Source organism: Pyrus communis, chromosome 4 (genome assembly GCF_041283825.1).
Source record: "Pyrus communis isolate YQ-2024b chromosome 4, ASM4128382v1, whole genome shotgun sequence".
NCBI lineage: Eukaryota > Viridiplantae > Streptophyta > Magnoliopsida > Rosales > Rosaceae > Pyrus > Pyrus communis.
Window position 1 is genome coordinate 24550969 of NC_142568.1, and position 19562 is coordinate 24570530.

A 19562-nucleotide genomic window follows, 5' to 3' on the forward strand; every position below is an offset into this window, starting at 1 on the left:
CGGAGCTATTCCTCGTTTCTGCACTAGAAATTTTGATATTAAAAACATAAAAATAAAAAATTATGCACACAAGGTGATTAACAAGCCAAACACAGGATAATAATAACATCTAATTTATGGTTTGATAAAAAAATTTAATAATAACAATAATTTTAAATTACATAGAAATTGACAATTAAATTATTTCTTTAGCATTAAAAAACGTGTTCATTTTTTATTGATAATTTATCATTTAATTTACAAATTTTTACCTATAAATTCAATTTCTCTAGCATTACGCATATTAGGTAGACGACACAAAAACAAAAACATTATACATACATGTGGATGTGATGCCGTTCTCTTACTTGTCACTTTGACTCACTCTGCATACGTAGTAGTTGTGGGAGAGACAAGAGGAGACGAGAAGAGAAGAGAACAACGGCATAGCAATATCCATGGCAGGCCGCTGCTTCTGCCCCTGTTTCGACTTCGAACACGAGAACCGCACCTCCTCCGACACGGAGGTGGAGCCGGTGCTGCTGGTTTCTGGCATAGGAGGCTCCATTCTGCACTCCAAGAGGAGGAAGTTGGGGTTCGACACCCGGGTCTGGGTCCGGATCTTATTGGCTGACTTGGAGTTCAAGAAGAAGCTATGGTCTATCTACAATCCCCAAACAGGTTGCTTTCTCTCTCTTTCTATACACTCTTCCTCCCTCCTGTTTATACTTGCGTAATATTAATATTGTATGTATATATATCCATCCATCCATAAACACACACAATTGCAATTAGCTCTGGAGCAAGATTATACAAGCGAGAGACTCAGACAGACAAGTCTAAGTGTTGGTCTTTTTATTGTTTTCTTTCGAAATTGAGAACCTTGTTTTGGGTCGGTGGCAATTGGGAAACCAAACCAAAATGTATGCAGGAAAGAAAGACAAGACAAAGACAAGTGTGGAATTTTTTCAATCGTCTCATCTGTCACTGTTTGCTTGCTGGATTCTACTGGGATTGGGAAGAGACCATGCATAACATGATACTTTTAGTCAGTGTTAAGATTTACCATTTCATTGTTAAGATATCGTCACATGCATTCGAATCAATTGGATATATGCAAACATGTTTCAACTTTCATCTATCATGTTACGATTTCATTCAAAATTTATAAACCAAGTCAAAATTTTATTTCAAGAGCTATCATTTCCCTTCAAGATTAGTTTGTATGATCTTCTCATAAACATGAATGAAGCATCAAATCCAATGGCCACCAGGTTGGTTTCCTACCATTTGAATCATGTAAGATGCCTAAAACATGTTAGTCTAGGGAAATCACAAATTCATCTCCAATTTTGTGTCTGTTATTTGATGTTCTAGTTCTGTGTAGAATCAGTCTCTAACTAGACTCATTTGCCTTTCCAGGTTATACTGAAACGCTAGACAAAGACACTGAAATTGTGGTCCCAGATGATGATTACGGCCTGTATGCAATTGATATTCTAGATCCTTCCTGGGTTAGAATTATACTTGTCTCCATGGATTCTCATAGTTTGGTTATGACATCACTGAATTATGGGCTTATATTATATTTCTTCATGTTTCCAGTTTGTCAAATTGATACGTTTGAAAGAGGTATACCAGTTCCATGATATGATTGATATGCTTGTCGGATGTGGATATAAGAAGGGAACCACTTTGTTTGGATACGGATATGATTTTCGACAAAGCAATAGGTAACTTCTTTTCAGCTGGTTACTTTTTTTTGGTGGCTAAATTTTTATAGTAATTGTATGCAAGCAACCATTTGTGGTATTTGAACTATCACAACCATGTTTGACAATTGGGTTCCTTGTTTGCGATATTCTGACCACCGTGGTTATTATGTTGGCAGAATTGACAAGTTAATGGAAGGTCTTAAGGTGAAACTGGAAACTGCTTACAAGGCTTCTGGGGGTAGAAAAGTGAATATAATTTCGCATTCAATGGGTGGACTGCTAGTCACATGTTTTATGTCACTCCATAATGATGTGCGCATACTGTCTCTTGGTGACTAGTTGAAGTTTATGAATTGTCATCAAATATATGCTGAAAATATAAACTCCTCTTCTCACTAGAGGCAAATCATTGATTGGCAGGTATTTTCGAAGTACGTGAGTAAATGGATCTGCATAGCTTGCCCTTTTCAAGGTAGTTTCCTTTATTCCAATTGTCTTCGTATTTGGACATATGTCAGCGGTACTTAGTGAAATCTGTTCGTTGAATCTTCTCAGGTAGCTAGAAAACCATACTATGCATTCCCTTTCGGCCTCTTTTGCTCAACATCCCAATATTTAGTCTTCTTAGACTGGGAGTCAAAGCATTTGATAAAATTGCGATATTTATGCTTTCATCCCTGATTGTTGATTATAAAATTCAAATTACAGGTGCACCAGGATGCATCAATGATTCTCTCTTAACTGGATTACAGTTTGTTGAAGGCTTGGAAAGTTACTTTTTTGTATCAAGGTGGACTATGCACCAGCTGGTAATACATTGAATTAAACACTTGAACACCATAAAGAATTGCTCAATGTCGTTCTTGTAATATGTAATTGACTTGCATACTTATTTTCCTTTTTTAGGAAGTTGGGCATATCCGTCCAGCCAATCAAAATAATAAAGATATTATTGTTCTTTATAGCATTTCATCCCTAACAAGTATTTGGCTACATTTTTCAGTTCTTAACTTCTTACCGTTTTTTATTCGATAAGGTGTGCTATTAGGAAGAACTAAATCTGAATAAATTTGTTTTCACATATAGTTGGTTGAGTGTCCATCAATCTATGAGATGTTGGCAAATCCAAAATTTAATTGGAAAAGGCGCCCAGAAATTCAGGTTTGGAGGAACAATTCTACAGAAGGAGAAACCTTGGTTGATTTGGAGTCTTATGGCCCAATTGAAAGCATTCCCTTGTTTGAAGAAGCATTGATACATAATGAGGTACCACTTTTCTGATTTTTCTTTCTACAAAACTCTGGAAAAGTCTTCAAAATTTCTTGCGTTATTTTGGCTTGTTTTGTTATGTATTATTTCATGTGCCTAAACCATTGGGGCAAATCTTGCTTTCTGGTGTGGTGTTGTACTGTATTTAGGAAAACAATTATACATCTAATATTGATTAAATCCAATACTTATCAGAGCTCAAGATGGATACACTATGCTAGCAGCCCAGCACTATAGACAACTTTATCTAGTAACACATCAATCATGTTGTCAATGCCAGTGGACAATAGTTGTTTGAGGTTGCAATTGTTGTCCGAGTTTTGTCTCCCTGCACATATCCGAATGTCTTGCCATTACTTCTTTCTCTCTTAATCAATAGCCTGAGCTTATGTCAATCTCTTTCATTGCAGCTAAATTATGATGGTAAAACGGTAGCTTTGCCATTTAACCATTCTATTCTCAGATGGGCTGCTGAGACTCGCCAAGTTTTGAACAGTGCTAAACTACCAGATAGCGTCAGCTTCTATAACATTTATGGCACATCGTTCGACACCCCTTTTGATGTTTGGTACGTAAGAGAACTACTTTATGAATTAAGAATATTTAAGGAATTTAAATTCAAAATAAGTAGCAGCTGGACCCATACTTAAATTAAAACAGGAAACATGTGAACAGGGTTTGCAATCCTTGGTATGACTGGTTGCTCAGTTGAGACGGAGATGTTTATTATTTTAGTACACGTGCGAGCTAATTTTGCAAAATAAAATAAAGAACTAGTAGAAATTGACTAGCAGAACAAATTTAAATGGAAGTTCTCAAGGTTTGACATTGTAAAATAAAATGGTTTGATGAATATACAATCCAGAGGTGTATCATTCTGTTTATTTCATAAGCTGTATCATCTCCCTATCGAGTTATGTAACTGTTAATTTGGTAGTGATCCGACATATATATTACTAATGCAGTTACGGTTCGGAGACATCTCCAATACAGGACCTGTCTGAAATATGCCATTCAATTGTGAGTTATTTACTGTTTGTGAAACCTTAAGTCATGTGTGTAGGTATCCCATCGGTTCAAAGATTTAACTTTTAAACAGCCTAGATCTTGTGTCCTTTGATCTCTGATCGCTGAAGTAGTCTTTAATAGTAGCTTCCAGTTTTGACACAGATTATGCACCCCTGGGATGTTAATGCTTTTATGCCCTATGTCCTCTCTGTGATTTACACGATCTCTTTCTTTCCAGCCTCAGTATTCTTATGTGGATGGAGATGAAACAGTTCCGGCTGAGTCAGCAAAGGTGCGCTATCCGACCTTTCATATGATCCTAGTGTTAATATATATGCTCTATTCAATAGTTCCTGCTGGGTTTTATTTGCGAAGTATTGTTGTGGTTTCAGAATTTGAGCGAATTTGATCGAACTTTCTATCTTAATTACTATTGAACAGGCAGATGGATTTGCTGCAGTGGAAAGAGTAGCAATAGCTGCAAGGCACCGGGAATTATTGCGGGACAAAACAGTTTTTCAACATATCCAAAGGTGGTTGGGAGTCGAACAGAAGGTCAGCAGACATTCTAAGATATCCAAAGTTGCAGACGCCTCTTCAAATAAGCATGCAAATGTGTGAAATCCTTTTTCGATCTGCTTGAAAATTAATTAGAGGACATTCCATGGTAAAAATAATATTGCTGGGATAGCACCTTGAAATTGTACTGAATTCTTTATTTATGACTTTTGAGTGCTATTTGTTATTTCAGTATTGTATGTACAGTGTTGTTGGCATGCATGTTAATTTCCTTGAATAGTTAATCAAGTGGTGGTACTGTGACATTAAATTTAAATCACATTTACATACGCTAAAATAATCACATGATTGTCATTTACTTTTATGCTATGGAAAACACGTTTTGTCGATCTTATATTCTTGCACCATGGAATTGGAAACCAAGTGAAGTGAAAAAAGCGAGTCCCCATGGGCCATGCTTGGTAAATCTTGTCCCCCTTGCAAGTTTGCAAATTGCAGTTGCTCGGCCTGCCCAAATCAAGGATACAAATCTTCTACCCGGGCAGCTAGTGGCAAGTAGATGATCAATTAAAGCTGTAAAAGGGCCAAGTTTGCTAATGTGAGGGTGAACCAGACCAGAATCTAATCTCAAGATAACATTACACTTAATCATAATTAAACACGCTAAACTAAACACTTTAGAAGAACATCATGCGAACTTAATTTGTAGTAGAAGAATCGCAATAACTTTTAATGAATATGAATTACTATACAGATATACGTATAGTATTGAATTAAATCATAGCTAAGGCTAGGGAAACACAAGGATGGATACATTCAGCCTGCCCACCCAAATCAACAAGCTGGAATCTCATACATACACACACACACACACACACAGAGTAATGTTAGGGAGACCAAGTTTTTAAACCAAATAATGTAATTGTTGATAATTAGATTATTAATTAAACGTCGATTTAATGTGCTTATTTCTTACTAGTAACATGTTAAAACCCAAAGAACCACAAGAAACCTGAGCAAGGAGAAAAACTGATGCACACTATTTTCAGGAAGGATTTGCTAATTAATTCAAAGATGATAATGGCCTTTTAAAAGGCTTTACAAGATAAAGGAATGTAAATGCAACAGCCCACGATTTTACAGCTCCTAGAATCGTGGTATTTGACTAAGCTTGAAACTGAAAGTGCAACAAACCTGTTCCTAAGAATCAGGCATTTATTAACAGCTACAAAACCAACTACGTGAGTAGCCCTAGAAACAAGGAAACCTAAGCCAACAACTTTAACATCCTCCCTTAAACTGAATACCAAGTTATTCAGTTTACTGTTGGATAAGAACCAACACCCATCAAACTTCGCAATTTCACGAACACATCAAACTTCAAGGGCTTTGTAAGAATATCTGCAACTTGCTCCTGGGTTGAACACTGAACCAATTCCACAGTTCCCTCCTTCGTAAGATCACGAAGAAAATGAAAGCGAACATCAATGTGTTTGCTACGACCATGCAAGATTGGATTTCTTGAGAGTTTGATGGTTGATACGTTGTCACAGAACAACACCGTAGCCTTGCTTTGATCATAACCTAGTTCCCTTAGAACTCTTCTTAGCCAGATAGCTTGACAAGCACCAGACGCTGCAGCAATGAACTCAGCCTCAGTGGTGGAAAGAGTGACCACTGGCTGTTTCTTCGAGGACCAAGATACAGCACCTGAGCTCATTAGAAACACATACCCCGAAGTGCTCTTCCTGTCATCTTGATCACCTGCATAATCACTATCCATGTATCCCAGAAGCTCTTCATTTCCTCCCTTCTTATAGAACACCCCGAAACCAATAGTCCCCTTCACATATCTCAATACTCTTTTTGCTGCCTGTAAATGCATTTCAGTAGGCCTCTCCATGTACCTACTGATCAAACTCACTACATATGTCATATCCGGACGTGTAGCAGTCAGATACATAAGACTTCCAACAATTTGTTTGTAAAAAGTGCTGTCTACCCTAACTCCACCTTCGTCCTTCACCAGCTTGAATCCAGGAACTACTGGATTATTCACTGGATTGCATTGATCCATTCTGAACCTGTCGAGCACCTCCTGCGCATATTTTCGTTGCCCAATGAAGATACCATCAGATCTCTGCGATACCTCAATGCCAAGAAAGTACTTCATCTTTCCAAGATCCGTCATATCAAATTCTATCATCATAGACTGTTTGAAATCTTTGAACATAACTTCATCATTTCCAGTAAATATGAGATCATCAACATATAGACAAATAATCAAAACTTTACCTCCCTCTGCTGTTTTGATGAACAAAGTATGTTCATATGGACACTTCTTGAAACCTTCATTAATAAAGTAAGTCTCTATACGGCTGTACCAAGCTCGTGGAGCTTGTTTAAGACCGTACAAGGCTTTCTTAAGCTTGTACACTTTGTGTTCTTGTCCCGTTTTTTCATAGCCAGGAGGCTGAGCAACAAAGACTTCCTCATTTATCTCTCCATGCAAAAATGCAGACTTGACGTCTAGTTGATAGATCTCCCATCCCTTTTGAGCAGCCATCGAAATCACAACTCGAATCGTGTCTAGTCTCGCTACAGGTGCAAATACCTCATCATAATCTATCCCATACTTTTGGCTGTACCCTTTTGCAACGAGTCGCGCCTTGTATTTGTCGACTTCTCCATTCTCATTGAGTTTCGTCTTGTAGACCCACTTCACCCCGATAACTTTACTGCCAGTTGGTAACTCTGTAAGTTCCCACGTATCGTTTCTTTCTATTGCCTCGATCTCCACGTTCATGGCTGCCCTCCATTTCTCATTTTTTACTGCATCTTCATAAAACATGGGATCACTGTCAATGAACAAAGCCAAGTTGACAAAGTCTTCTTCCTCAGAAAGGCCTTGCCCACTCTCATAATCATTCATCCATGTTGGCGGTCTTCGTGTCCGTGCCTCATGAGGTGAATCTTCTTGAGCACCATGATCCACCTCTTCGACATCTTCACTGTCTTCAGTTTCACCACTGTCCTCATATTCTTCAGTGCTACTGATTTCTGACTCCTCATTTGCATCAACTTCTGTCTCTACTTCTTCATCTGTTTCCCACTCAAGGTTAGCAACAATGGCTTCCTTGTAGCAAGCCTCCCAATCCCAGCTTTGATCTTCTTCGAAAACAACGTCTCGGCTTACAATTATTTTCTGAGATATTGGATCAAATAATCTGTAAGCTTTTGACTCGTCACTTACCCCAAGAAATATGCATTTCTGACTCTTATTGTCAAGCTTTATCCTTCTATTGTCAGGCACATGAACGTGCGAGATACATCCAAAGATTCTGAAATAGTTCACTGATGGTTTGACTCCACTCCATGCTTCTTCTGGTGTCTTGCTTCTCACGGCAAATGTGGGACTTCTGTTGAGAATATGCACTGTCCAATTAACAGCTTCAGGCCAAAATGTTTTTGGGATATGCTTTCCAGAAAGCATACTGCGAACCATGTTCATAATCGTCCGATTCTTCCTCTCGGCAACTCCGTTTTGCTGGGGAGTATATGCAGCTGTCAGTTGTCTTCGAATTCCATTCACATCACAAAACATTGTGAATTCTTGTGATGTGAACTCCCCCCCACGATCAGTGCGAAGAGTCCTTATGTATGCTCCTGTTTCCTTTTCAACTCTAGCTTTGTAATTCTTAAAGACAGCAAAAGCTTCAGATTTTTCAACCAAAAAATATACCCAAGTCTTTCGACTAAAGTCATCGATGAAAGTAATAAGATACCGTTTTTTACTGTTTGATGTTGGATTTATAGGCCCGCAAATATCAGCATGTACTAGCTGAAGGATTCCAGAAGCCCTCCATGCTCTTTCCTTTGGAAATGCGTCCCTTCGTTGTTTCCCCACCAAGCAATCTTCACAGACTTTAAAGGGAGTTTTGAATTCTGGCATACCCTCCACCATTTTCTTTTGTTGAAGAACTTTAAGACCACTCCAGCTTAAGTGCCCATATCGACAGTGCCATAGTTGGGATTGGTCTGTGATAAGAGAGACAAGACACCTTTGTTCCTTTATCTGACACCGAGCAATGATAATGAACATCCTGTTGTGTGACATTGACGTTTGAATAATTAAACCCCTCTCAGGATGAAAAATCTTGCAGGTTCCATGTTGCATGAGAACCGCAAGACCCTTCTCTTGGAGTTGCCCAATGCTCAGTAGGTTGTTCCTCAATTCTGGTACGTAAAACACCTCGGTGATCACGTGCATGATGCCATCAATCTCCATTCGAATGCTCCCCTTTCCTTGTACTTCCATGCGTGCATCATTTCCCAGTTTAACTGAGTCCTGGAGGTTTTTATTCAGATCACAGAAAAACTCTTCCCTCCCACACATATGATTACTACACCCTGAGTCCAAGAACCAAAAACAGTCACTTCTAGCCTTGTTGTCATTCACATATGCCATGAGTAGCATTTCTTCACTTGTCTCAGCAATGTTTGCCTGTTTTTCCTTTTTAGGGCACTCCCATTGAAAATGACCAAGCCCATGACAGTAGTAGCATTCAACCGTGGATTTGTCATACCCAGACCGGCCACGTCCTCTTCCTCTTCCTCGATAAGAACCACGACCCCCACTCCGTCCTCCTGGCTGAAATTCATTTGTGACTTGCAATGCTTGTTCATCCATGGTATGCCTACTCATTCGTTGTTCATGGACGAGTAAACTACTTTGAAGTTCGTCAATGGACAGAATGTCAATATCATTGGACTCCTCTATGGAGCACACAACATAATCAAATTTAGGCGTCATGGACCGTAAAATCTTCTCAATGACCACCACATCACCCATCTGTTCTCCATGAAATCTCATCTTGTTGGCAATGGTGAGTGTTCTTGCAAAATAGTCATTCACTGACTCTCCTGTCTTCATGTGAAGTACCTCAAACTCTTTACGAAGAGCTTGCAGTTGTGCACGTTTTACACGAGCCGTGCCTTGATATTTTTGCTTCAAGGAGTCCCAAATGTCCTTCGATGTGTCCTTCTTCAAGATTGTCTCCAATATCGATCGATCGATAGCTTGAAACAGATAATTCTTCGCCTTTAGATCTTTAAGCCTGTGCTCCTCGATCGCCTTCTTCTGTGTCTCTGTAGGATCCACTCCTTCTGCTGCTGCAGGAATCCCAACTTCCACCAGACCCCAGTACTCTTTGGATCGCAGAAAATTCTCCATGAGCATGCTCCAATGATCATAGTGCCCATCAAACTTAGGAATGGCTGGCTGCACGAAACTGCTTTCACCAGCCATATTGTTACTCCTTCTCACTGAACTCGTGTTTGATTTAAGACTTTGATCAGGCCCCGTGGTGGGGCTCTGATACCAGATGTTAAAACCCAAAGAACCACAAGAAACCTGAGCAAGGAGAAAAACTGATGCACACTATTTTCAGGAAGGATTTGCTAATTAATTCAAAGATGATAATGGCCTTTTAAAAGGCTTTACAAGATAAAGGAATGTAAATGCAACAGCCCACGATTTTACAGCTCCTAGAATCGTGGTATTTGACTAAGCTTGAAACTGAAAGTGCAACAAACCTGTTCCTAAGAATCAGGCATTTATTAACAGCTACAAAACCAACTACGTGAGTAGCCCTAGAAACAAGGAAACCTAAGCCAACAACTTTAACATAACACATCATTTATTTTGTAAATTTTGTTTAAAATTTTAATCCTCCTAACATTGACTATATACACACACATGCTCAGGTCAGGAATGAAGGAAGGGGGAGGAGTTGGGTAGTGGTACACGTGGAAGACAGCCACCTTCAGTCACACGTAAAACCATGACCCCATGATCCCATCCACGCTATATATAATGCAGTAATTTGATTTATATATTTGAGTTCATGCATACATGTCCTTCTAGTTAATAAATGTAGAGCGAGCCAGTGTTATTAATAATTGATTCTCACATATATAATTACGCATGGTAAGGAAGGAAGAAGATCAACTCGGGCCCGGAGTACCAATCAGTGACAACCAACACTTAAATCTATTTTAGCTGTTGCTTTCAAATTCTATCTTCAACTTCAAGAAATACATCTAAAGAAAGCTAAAAGAATTTAATTTTTTATTTTTCCTACTTTGTTTTATTCCATTTATTATTCAAAAGAAGACGAGAGGTTAAAAAGACTCTTTATGAATTTTTTTATTATTTCACAGTTTAACGTTAATTGTTACGTTATTATTATAAAATATTATAATAAAAATATAAAATGAAAAAGAATTTATATAGAATTTCACTTTTAAAAGATTATCTTTTTTTTAACTTTTCTCAAAGAAGATTGAGGGAGAGGGATGTGGAACGAAGAGATGGTGCATGGTAATGGCATGGTCAAAGGTCAAAAAAGTATGAATCCCAAACACAGAGTTTTTATTTATTTAATGGCTAGGGTTTTGGAGTTCGATGTGAATTATTCTGTATAATAAATGGAGCAAATAATTTAGAGAGGAGAGGGATGAATGAATGAGTGATGAAAACCCCTGCCCCCTCCCCCCTCTCCCCTCTCCCCTCCCGAGAAAAGTAAAAGAGACGAGAATGAGCATTCCTAGGACCTGTTGGCTTTTGGGAGATTCTATTTGGAGGAGATATGTAAGAGTCAGTCTCACAGACACGCATACGCGCATGAGGCATGCATGGATTGCAGCTGCACAGCACCACCTGCCGGTGCAGGGTTTAATTATTTATTTTACCTTTTCGATGGACAAATGAAAAGCCCGAATTCCATCTCTGTCTCGCTCTCTCTCTCTGCTGTACTTAATTGACTTCTACATTAATTAGGTTCTTGTGGCCTGTTTACATGAGGAAGAAGGGTTCGCAATTTATAAGGGTCCCCCATTCATGGAATGAATAACCATTCAGTTCCTTGTTTCTGCATGCAATGCAAGCAGCATATACATAATAGATTAATGAAGGATGCTCGGTCAAATTCGAGGCCAAGGTTAATTTAAGAACTCGGTCGAGTTGCGGAAGAGTTAACAATCTAACTGTAATTAGGAAATGCTTTCTCAAATTCTATCTTTCTAATTCTTCTCATTTCGTAATGTTTCGTAATCATGTATTTTTTAAGATGCCTTTTAAAGATCTACTCTTTAAAAATAACCAAATTATAAATTCTGTGACTTTTCTACCAACGTTGTTATTATTTCAGTGATTATTAATTGAAAAACATAATTTCTCTATTCATTAGATGATCGTCATATGACTGGATTCCGACTTTGGTTCATTTTTATCAAAACTGATATTTTAAAATGACACATAAAACTCCAGTTCATATTGTCATGCAACATTACAAAATTAGAAGGATACAAAGAAAGTTTTTTTTGTTCCACTTATTTAAAAAGATTATTAGATGATCTTTTTAGCCACTCACACACTGTTGTTTTTAGTCCTATTGATAGTTTTTGTTTGATTCATTTAAATCAATGACTAAAAAATAAATGTGTATGAAAAAAAGAATATGAATATTACGTTTTATGTAAAACTAACATATAATTAAGGAGAAAAAAAAAAAAAAAAAAAGGCAAGACCGGATGGGATGGGAGGAAAAAGAGTATGGGAACGAGGGGTTGGACCCCTTTAGCTTTAGGAAACAAAAGTCTTGCTTTTCCTTAGGTGACATTGAATTAAAGCTCTACTTTAATGGAGGCCTCAGGCCGGGGTTGTAATATTTGCTGCATGGCATACCAAAAAAATATTTGCTGCATGGATAAAGGGTGCGAGAGAGAGAGAAATCTTTAACGCAGTGGGTGAGTGTGAAGCTTTGTGGTATTATTTCTAAGAAGGCACGGGTGCTCCGCTGATTTCTCCAATGCGATCCCAGTTCCCACAGGGGCTTTTGGCTCTCTTTGAGACGAAAATTGATATAATATTTCTATAAATAAACATCTCCTCGATTTTCATGCCATGATTATTTTTCTTATTTGTCGTATATCTTCATGCCACTCTTGTTAATTCCCCTTTGTATAATCCATCTTCGTTAGTTCATTTGTGGAACTACTAACTACAAAAGTGTGTATGGTTGGATGCAGAGATAAGGAAATGTTGTTTCGTCGAATTCTCTCTTTACAATTTATTTATGTTATTAACCGTAAGTTCACCATTGATCTTATCTATATTTGTTTAGTTTCACAGTCCAACAACAAAAAAAACTTTCACAGCATGTATATTTCGAAGGAACAATTATAATTGTTATCCACGAAACCGGCCAAAAGTGAAAATAATCCACATTCCACATTGTGTATACTTCGATGATTTCTTACCCTAAACCCTACATGAACAACACTTCCCAACTAATGTAACTGATATGTATTATTGTATAAATGCACGTCATTCAATTAGTTTGGTCATGTACACATAGAGATTAACTTGTAGGATGCACTACTAGAAGTGTTAAAACTCCATCGATCTTTGCATTCAAATATATGAAATACATAGTTATGCAAAACTACAAATCTAGATTGTTGTTAATATATAAATCTTTCCGGGGATGCATTAGAATATTCTCAAGTTCCCAAAATTCATAGCAAAAGAGAAAAGTAGAGATCTCAGATGCTATTTCTGAACTTCAGATAGACCCTTGCAAAATTTGCATATAGTACGCCTACTGCAAATTAAGTTAGTAACAAAACACCAAATTATAAAAATGCCTATCTTCCCTACCTAGCTGGCTAGGTGATCATCATCCAGTAATTAGCACAGATGCATAATGAAAAATCAAAATTAGGAAATTAGTTCCATATGTATACACCTTTTCTTAATCCACCCTATCCTAATACCAGACCAGTAACACGTCCTCCATCCGTCCATCCATTTTAAACGTACGCACATTAATTTATGTGTCATTCCAGACTGAAAGGAGCCATATTGTGAGTAGATGTTGGAACTGCTGTTGGCACCCAATTGTCATACTCGCTGCTTCCCTTCATCGACACACCTATTGATGAAACTGATGATGACTGTGGCGCCTGAACCGGAAGATAATACAAGCTCTTTGCATGATTATAAGCATCCGCAGTGGTAGTAGTACTACTTGAGCCAAACACATTTTCATAACCTAGCGCGGGCTTCACCTGATCATGATCGGAACTGCCATTTCCAAAAGCATTACTATTATTCTCATGATCATTAGCTATAGCCGTCCCCATAGGGATTATATAGCCACCGTGATCTCCGGCAGTAGTACCATTATATACGACAGAATTAGAACCTGAGCTATGTTCCATAGAATCCGTAGAACTATTTCCCATGAGGTTGACTGGCTGAAAGAAATTGTGAGTACTTCCCAACTGAAGTAGTTGATGATGATGATCTTGTGGCTGATAAAAGCTTTGAGAATTAGTGTCTTGCTCTTGCTTGCACCAAACCCTCTGCCCGCCATTAGAATTATATGGCACTGATGAGTAATAATGCATCCCAAAAGGCGGCACTGCGGCCTGATGGGCAACAGCGGTAGCGGCTTGGTTAAATGCAAGAGTTGGCCAGCCTACTCCAGTACCATAGACGTTATTTATTCTCATTCCATGATGATCTCCATTTATCAGTTGCTGATGATATTGATCGAGACTATTACTAGTACTAGTATTCATCATCATCAGCTTTTCGCGTTGATCATCCGTCGTTGATCTGTTGTGTCCGTCAGCCAGTAGAGTCATCTCGTGCAGATGCTGGTGATGTGCCTGCTCAACGTCTTTCAGTCGCTTCGCAGCACCACCAATGGGCAATGTGCTGCTCTCCAGAATCGACTTCACGTCGTATCTAGTCATGTCAAAGTTTGTTACTGCATTAAGTCCCCGGAATTTTATGGCTGCGATGTCATATGCCTCTGCTGCTTCCTCCTGGGTACCTGAATATATAAATGGAAATTCATTAGGAAATTATGAAGTAAAAAGCTAATTATCATCAGTACCTTAATTAATTACAAGGTCAAATTAAAATTAATATTGCAGGAAAAAGAAATTAAACTTACTGAATGTTCCAAGGTAGAGATCTTTGTTCCCTGCTACTCTTCCAATCCTTGCTTGCCATCTCCCATGCTGGTGGTGCCTGTTGCACATGCAACCAAATTAATTACATAAACAAACTATATGCAAGTAATTATAAGGCATACTTGTAACATGCATATAAATACCAATCTATAATTTGATGACTGAATGCTGCTCAAACTTAGGGCCTCCATGTACTTTCAAATCGATAACACATTTAACTACATCACATGCATTCTATGTTGCATTACCTTGTCACTCCTCGATAAATGGATGCACCACGAGAAAACCCACTACTCTTCCTGCAACAAGAAAATTCATTGAGTACATGGGCGGAGCCAATGAAGGCTTACTGGGGGCAGATGCCCTCACTCAAGTAATTCATTTGTTCAGTTGCAGACTAGAGTTATATAATATACACGTGTTATCTTTGAAGAAAATATACGTATCTAATATCCAACATACCTTCATACTACTTATACTCTATATCAAATATTATGAGTAAAAGTGCTCTTACTCTATCATTCAAACTTAAAAACTCCTCTCCTGCCTATCATGTATTAATATTTTTCTCATCATTTTTCCACTTTCCACTACTATACTGAAATTTTTGTAACATGGAATTGTGATATATCATCATTTGAAAGCATCCTTATTATCATATTGAGTATAAGCCATACTATAATAAAGTTTTCTTAGTTAATTTTTGGGATGCCCCACTAAAAGAAATTTGTAGCTTCGTCCCTGACCTGAACCGTCTATTTTTTAAGTCTCAATCATAGATCATCCTTGCAAAAATTTAAATCACTCCAAAACTATTTGCCTATTTAATTGTCACGATGAAATCTCATTGTTTTTAATAGAAAGTGTTCGTCAATTTCTTTGAATTCAATTAGATGTCTCAAATATTTCTAATTTGACTAATATTTTGCAAGAATGATCTATGAGGTGCAACTTAAAAAATAAATAGTTGGGATCATTGAAGTTTGATGTAGTGTAGGTAGGTTTTCTTAGTTGATTTTCAAGATGCCCCACTAAAAGAAATTTGTAGCTCCATCCCTGATTGAGTACATATAATTAAATCGTCAATTTCATTATAATTAATCTGCCCCAAGACGAAATATATATATATATATATATATATATATATGTATGTATGTATGTACGTACCTTCGCAAAGATGCAACATATTCCTGCCTTGTCATGTGCTTCATTTCATCTACCTCTTTCTCATAGTTGCTAATCTGGCATTAGTTCAAATTATATTAGAAAGCTTAAAGGTTGTCCATGCATCATGATTATCAGATAATAATTAATGAAAGACATGCATGCATCTATAATTTCACAACGGCGAACAATATACGATTAATGATACTTAATTTTCTGGGATTAACTTCCGTAAAAAATTAATATCAGTTGGGAGTGTATATACAACTATTTTTTTAAATATAGTCGAAACACTTTCCCCAGTTTCCAAGCTAACCTAAGCGCGCATATCAATACCAATGGCCGACATTGAGCAGATTTTGTTGCGCAAACAAAATAGGCAACATGATCAATCGACACACATGAATCCTTTTAATTATTTTTTTGCATAGAGAGTTCTTTATTTAATTTTTTTATTACGTTTTGTAACTCACCGGGAAGTTGGTAGTGGTTGTAGTACCCCAATATTTCAATGCTGCTAGGTCATAAGCTCTTGCGGCCTTTTCTTCCTTGTCATAACCACCTATGGATTAAGGATTGAATTAATTATTCAGATCCATCAAAAGAAACGGAAGATCCGGAAAGGTGAAAAATCCATTTGAAGAAAGGCATAGACCTTTAAACTGTACGTACCCAGATAAACTGCAAATTAAAGAGGATTGAGATGGAAAGGCGGCCCAGATCAAGAAACGCACAAAAGAAAAGCAGCACTATTAGTTAAAGAAAAACATGATATGCGTGATGTATCTTTAAATTAAATAAATAAAAAAACTTCAAACGAAATAATCATTTTTTTTTCCCTAAAAGATCCAACAATTAAATTAAAATGGACTGTGTACCTTGCCGTCCCTTTCGAGTTTGTCCCTCTCTTCGGCAACTATTATCCCACAAATGAGCTTCATATCTACCTGTCCATCTGTGCCTGTTTGTACGCATAGATTGAAACGAGTAGAACCTTATTCATTTAACGCATTGAACCCCCAAAATCCAAAAATTAATTAAAATGAGTAAATGAATGAAATAAGAAAAAAAATTAGAAACCTGGTTACACCACGGTATATAGAAGTTCTCTGTCCAAATGTATCAATGGACTTTCTGGGCACGGCCTCAATAGCAGTAGCAATACTAGTCTGGTTATCGATCCCAGACTGAGTAGTCACTGCGGGGGCAGCGGTCCTAATAATTGCCTGCTTATTATTATCTCGATCTCGATCTGACGAACAGGTTTGATCTCCGGCCGTAGTAGCACCTGCAGTACTCATCGAAAGCGAAAGAGTCTGTGCACTGCTAATACTAGTACTTGTGTTGGAGACACCGATGCCATTAATATCGCTCTTGTTCATCTCTTGCAGCTGGGGTGCTGGTTGATTCCTCAGCCATGTCTTGATCATTGAAAGCCCAATATTCGAGCTGCTGCTGTTGATATTAATGTTACCGACTGCACCGTCTCCGTTTATGACATTTGTGGGATCGGAAATCTCTAACGGAAGCTGCAAAGAAGAGGCTGTTCTGGAGAAGATGTTGTCGGTAGTATTAGTACTGGCGGTGTTTTTATTATTGCATGCATGCGCAGAACTAATGCTACTCTGGATATGATCGTGATGATCCGCAATGAAAGAGTGTCGGCCCAGGAAGTTTTCGAGCTTTGGCTGCTGCTGATGACGATATTGATGGTTTTCAAGGTTTAGGGTATTGCATGAGTTACTGCTTCCCATAAGCATAGAGAGGTGGTCTGATGTGAACTTGTAGTTGGTGCTATCCGGTGAGTTCATATTCCAATCTGCACCTGCTACAAATATGGTAAACCAAATTAACAATTTACAAATTAATTCAACAACTATATGAATGGTGAAAACTAGCTCTAGGAAAAAAAGAAATGAAAGAAAAAGTCATTCATCCAAAAAAGAATAAAGAACAGAAATGGTGTTTAATATTATATGGAGGAGGAGGAGGGGGGGGGGGGGGTGGTTAGGGTTTTGTTAAGAGTTGATAAACCTTGGGAGTTGAACGCAGCTTGATGAAGCATCCCAAAAGATGTGGGGAGGTGGTTGAGAGAATGATGATTAGGAGCAGTAGGAGTAGCAGATGTGTCGTCATGAGAATTAGTGAGATCAAAGAAGTCTCCGGAGGCATCGGTACCGGAGATTTCATCCGAGTACTTAGAGCGGAGGCGAGAGACTAGTGTGGTGGTCTGGTCAGATAAGTCGTGATGATCTTGGCCGTGCTGCTGATGATGATGATCAGCACCCTCAGATATCGTTGGATCAGCCGGAACTACTTCTTGAGGGGAAAGAGAGAAACCCAACCAGTTCATGGAACCCATCTCAAAATTATTCTATGTAGCTATATATACATATATACATATATATATATATATATATATTGATTAATGGTTTGAGTTAAAGAAAAGAGACGATCAGACAGCTAGTACTCCATGCATGAAGAAGAAGAAGATGAAGTAGCCAACTGGTTGAGGAACAACTATTGTTTAAAGCGAGAAGAGTCCATTTCCATGGTGGTATGTGGGTATAATCTCTATTGGGACTCAAAGGGAGAAGAGGAAAGGTCAAAAATTTGTAGACATAGAATTAATTGAAATGACTCTCATTTCTTCCAAAGCAATTATATATTTCAATATTTTTAACACACGCTCTCTTTCCCTTCCACTTCTCTCTTTCACACGTACGGGCGCCTCGGCCTCTAACTCTTGTTTATAGAAGACAAGGGCAAGAGCACTTTGCTGGATCTTTTATTTGACTCATAAGTATAGGAGCTGGGGGTGGTGGAGAGGGGTGATACTGTAATTTTGCATTAAACCCTTAGTTAACTGGTTAATATCCAAAAACACAAAATGACCTAGTGGTGGATTGGATTTTCTTTTCCATCTTGTGCGTCCATTTTTATCTTTATCTTTTTTATTGTACCGCAGTTAGAATGAGTATGATATTTACATTTAGAAATTAAGTAGTCTGAGTTTGATACCCAATTCCTTATATATAGGTATCACACATACTAAAACTACTATGAAAAGTTTAAGATCTTCCACAATGAACGGAGAAAGTGAGTGTGATACCAATAAATTAAGCTCATGCAAGAATCACACCCCTACAGTGCGCTAAAAAAAAATAAAAAATTAGTGTGATACTAATAAATTGAACTCATGAGACTACGATACTTATAAACTAGTAGGTTCTAAAGTATAAGTCTAATAATTATTAAACTCACATTAGTGTACCAGTAGTGTTATAGTTTATGTGTAACACTATTGTTGATTCAACATATTAGTATCATACTCATAAATTTAATATATTAAACTCATAATTTAATATATTAGTATTACACTCAAATTTTTCGACCTATTATATGAGTGTGATTCTTATATCGCTATTAAGACACAAATGAAAATCAGCTGCCAAGATCACCAAATGAGTTAATATATTAATTTATAGATTTTTTTTATTTTTATAATTGGACCTATATATCAATAATTGCTTGCTAAGTTTTGACTAAAAAGTGAGAAATAACAAAACTAATAAAAAGGTACACGTACGAGAGTAAGAAAAAAATATTATTATTAAATTGAATTTTAATGAACTCCATTACAATTGTATACTACATTAGAAATGAATGTATATATTAATTTAACCGTTTAGGTGTTCGTATATCCAAAATTGGTATTGTGTATATCTCACAAGTGGCTATTATATATTTTGGATACAAGATAGTTCAAATTAAGTTACTATAATTGTAAGAGATTATGAGACTAACACATGCATGGGTCTCATATTATATATAAATACACAATATATTCACATATATATA

General features: G+C 37.4%; 1 protein-coding gene and 1 pseudogene across 3 annotated transcripts; one reads left to right on the forward strand and one right to left on the reverse strand.

Moving 5' to 3' along the window:
- Positions 1-313: 313 nt before the first annotated feature.
- On the forward strand, positions 314-4806 carry LOC137723374 (phospholipase A(1) LCAT3). 2 transcript variants are annotated; one of them, XM_068462560.2, is made up of 11 exons: positions 314-660; positions 1402-1493; positions 1585-1712; positions 1871-2006; positions 2115-2166; positions 2403-2503; positions 2781-2960; positions 3374-3531; positions 3929-3983; positions 4210-4263; positions 4413-4806. In XM_068462560.2, exons 1-11 carry the CDS (start codon positions 438-440, stop codon positions 4590-4592), a joined length of 1359 nt encoding a protein of 452 aa, XP_068318661.1. In that variant the 5' UTR covers positions 314-437; the 3' UTR covers positions 4593-4806. The 2 variants fall into 2 exon arrangements, with proteins under 2 accessions (XP_068318661.1, XP_068318662.1); XM_068462561.2 differs by lacking the exon at positions 3929-3983 and having other exon boundaries at positions 332-660; positions 4413-4645.
- Positions 4807-13384: 8578 nt separating this feature from the next.
- On the reverse strand, positions 13385-17856 carry LOC137722233 (uncharacterized; annotated as a pseudogene). Its single transcript, XR_015961279.1, has 10 exons — positions 17736-17856; positions 17271-17526; positions 16782-17156; positions 16580-16662; positions 16374-16382; positions 16175-16263; positions 15705-15778; positions 14786-14836; positions 14519-14595; positions 13385-14395 (listed from the first exon to the last, which is right to left on the reverse strand). The product of XR_015961279.1 is annotated as an uncharacterized LOC137722233 (transcript).
- Between the last annotated feature and the right edge of the window lie 1706 nt (positions 17857-19562).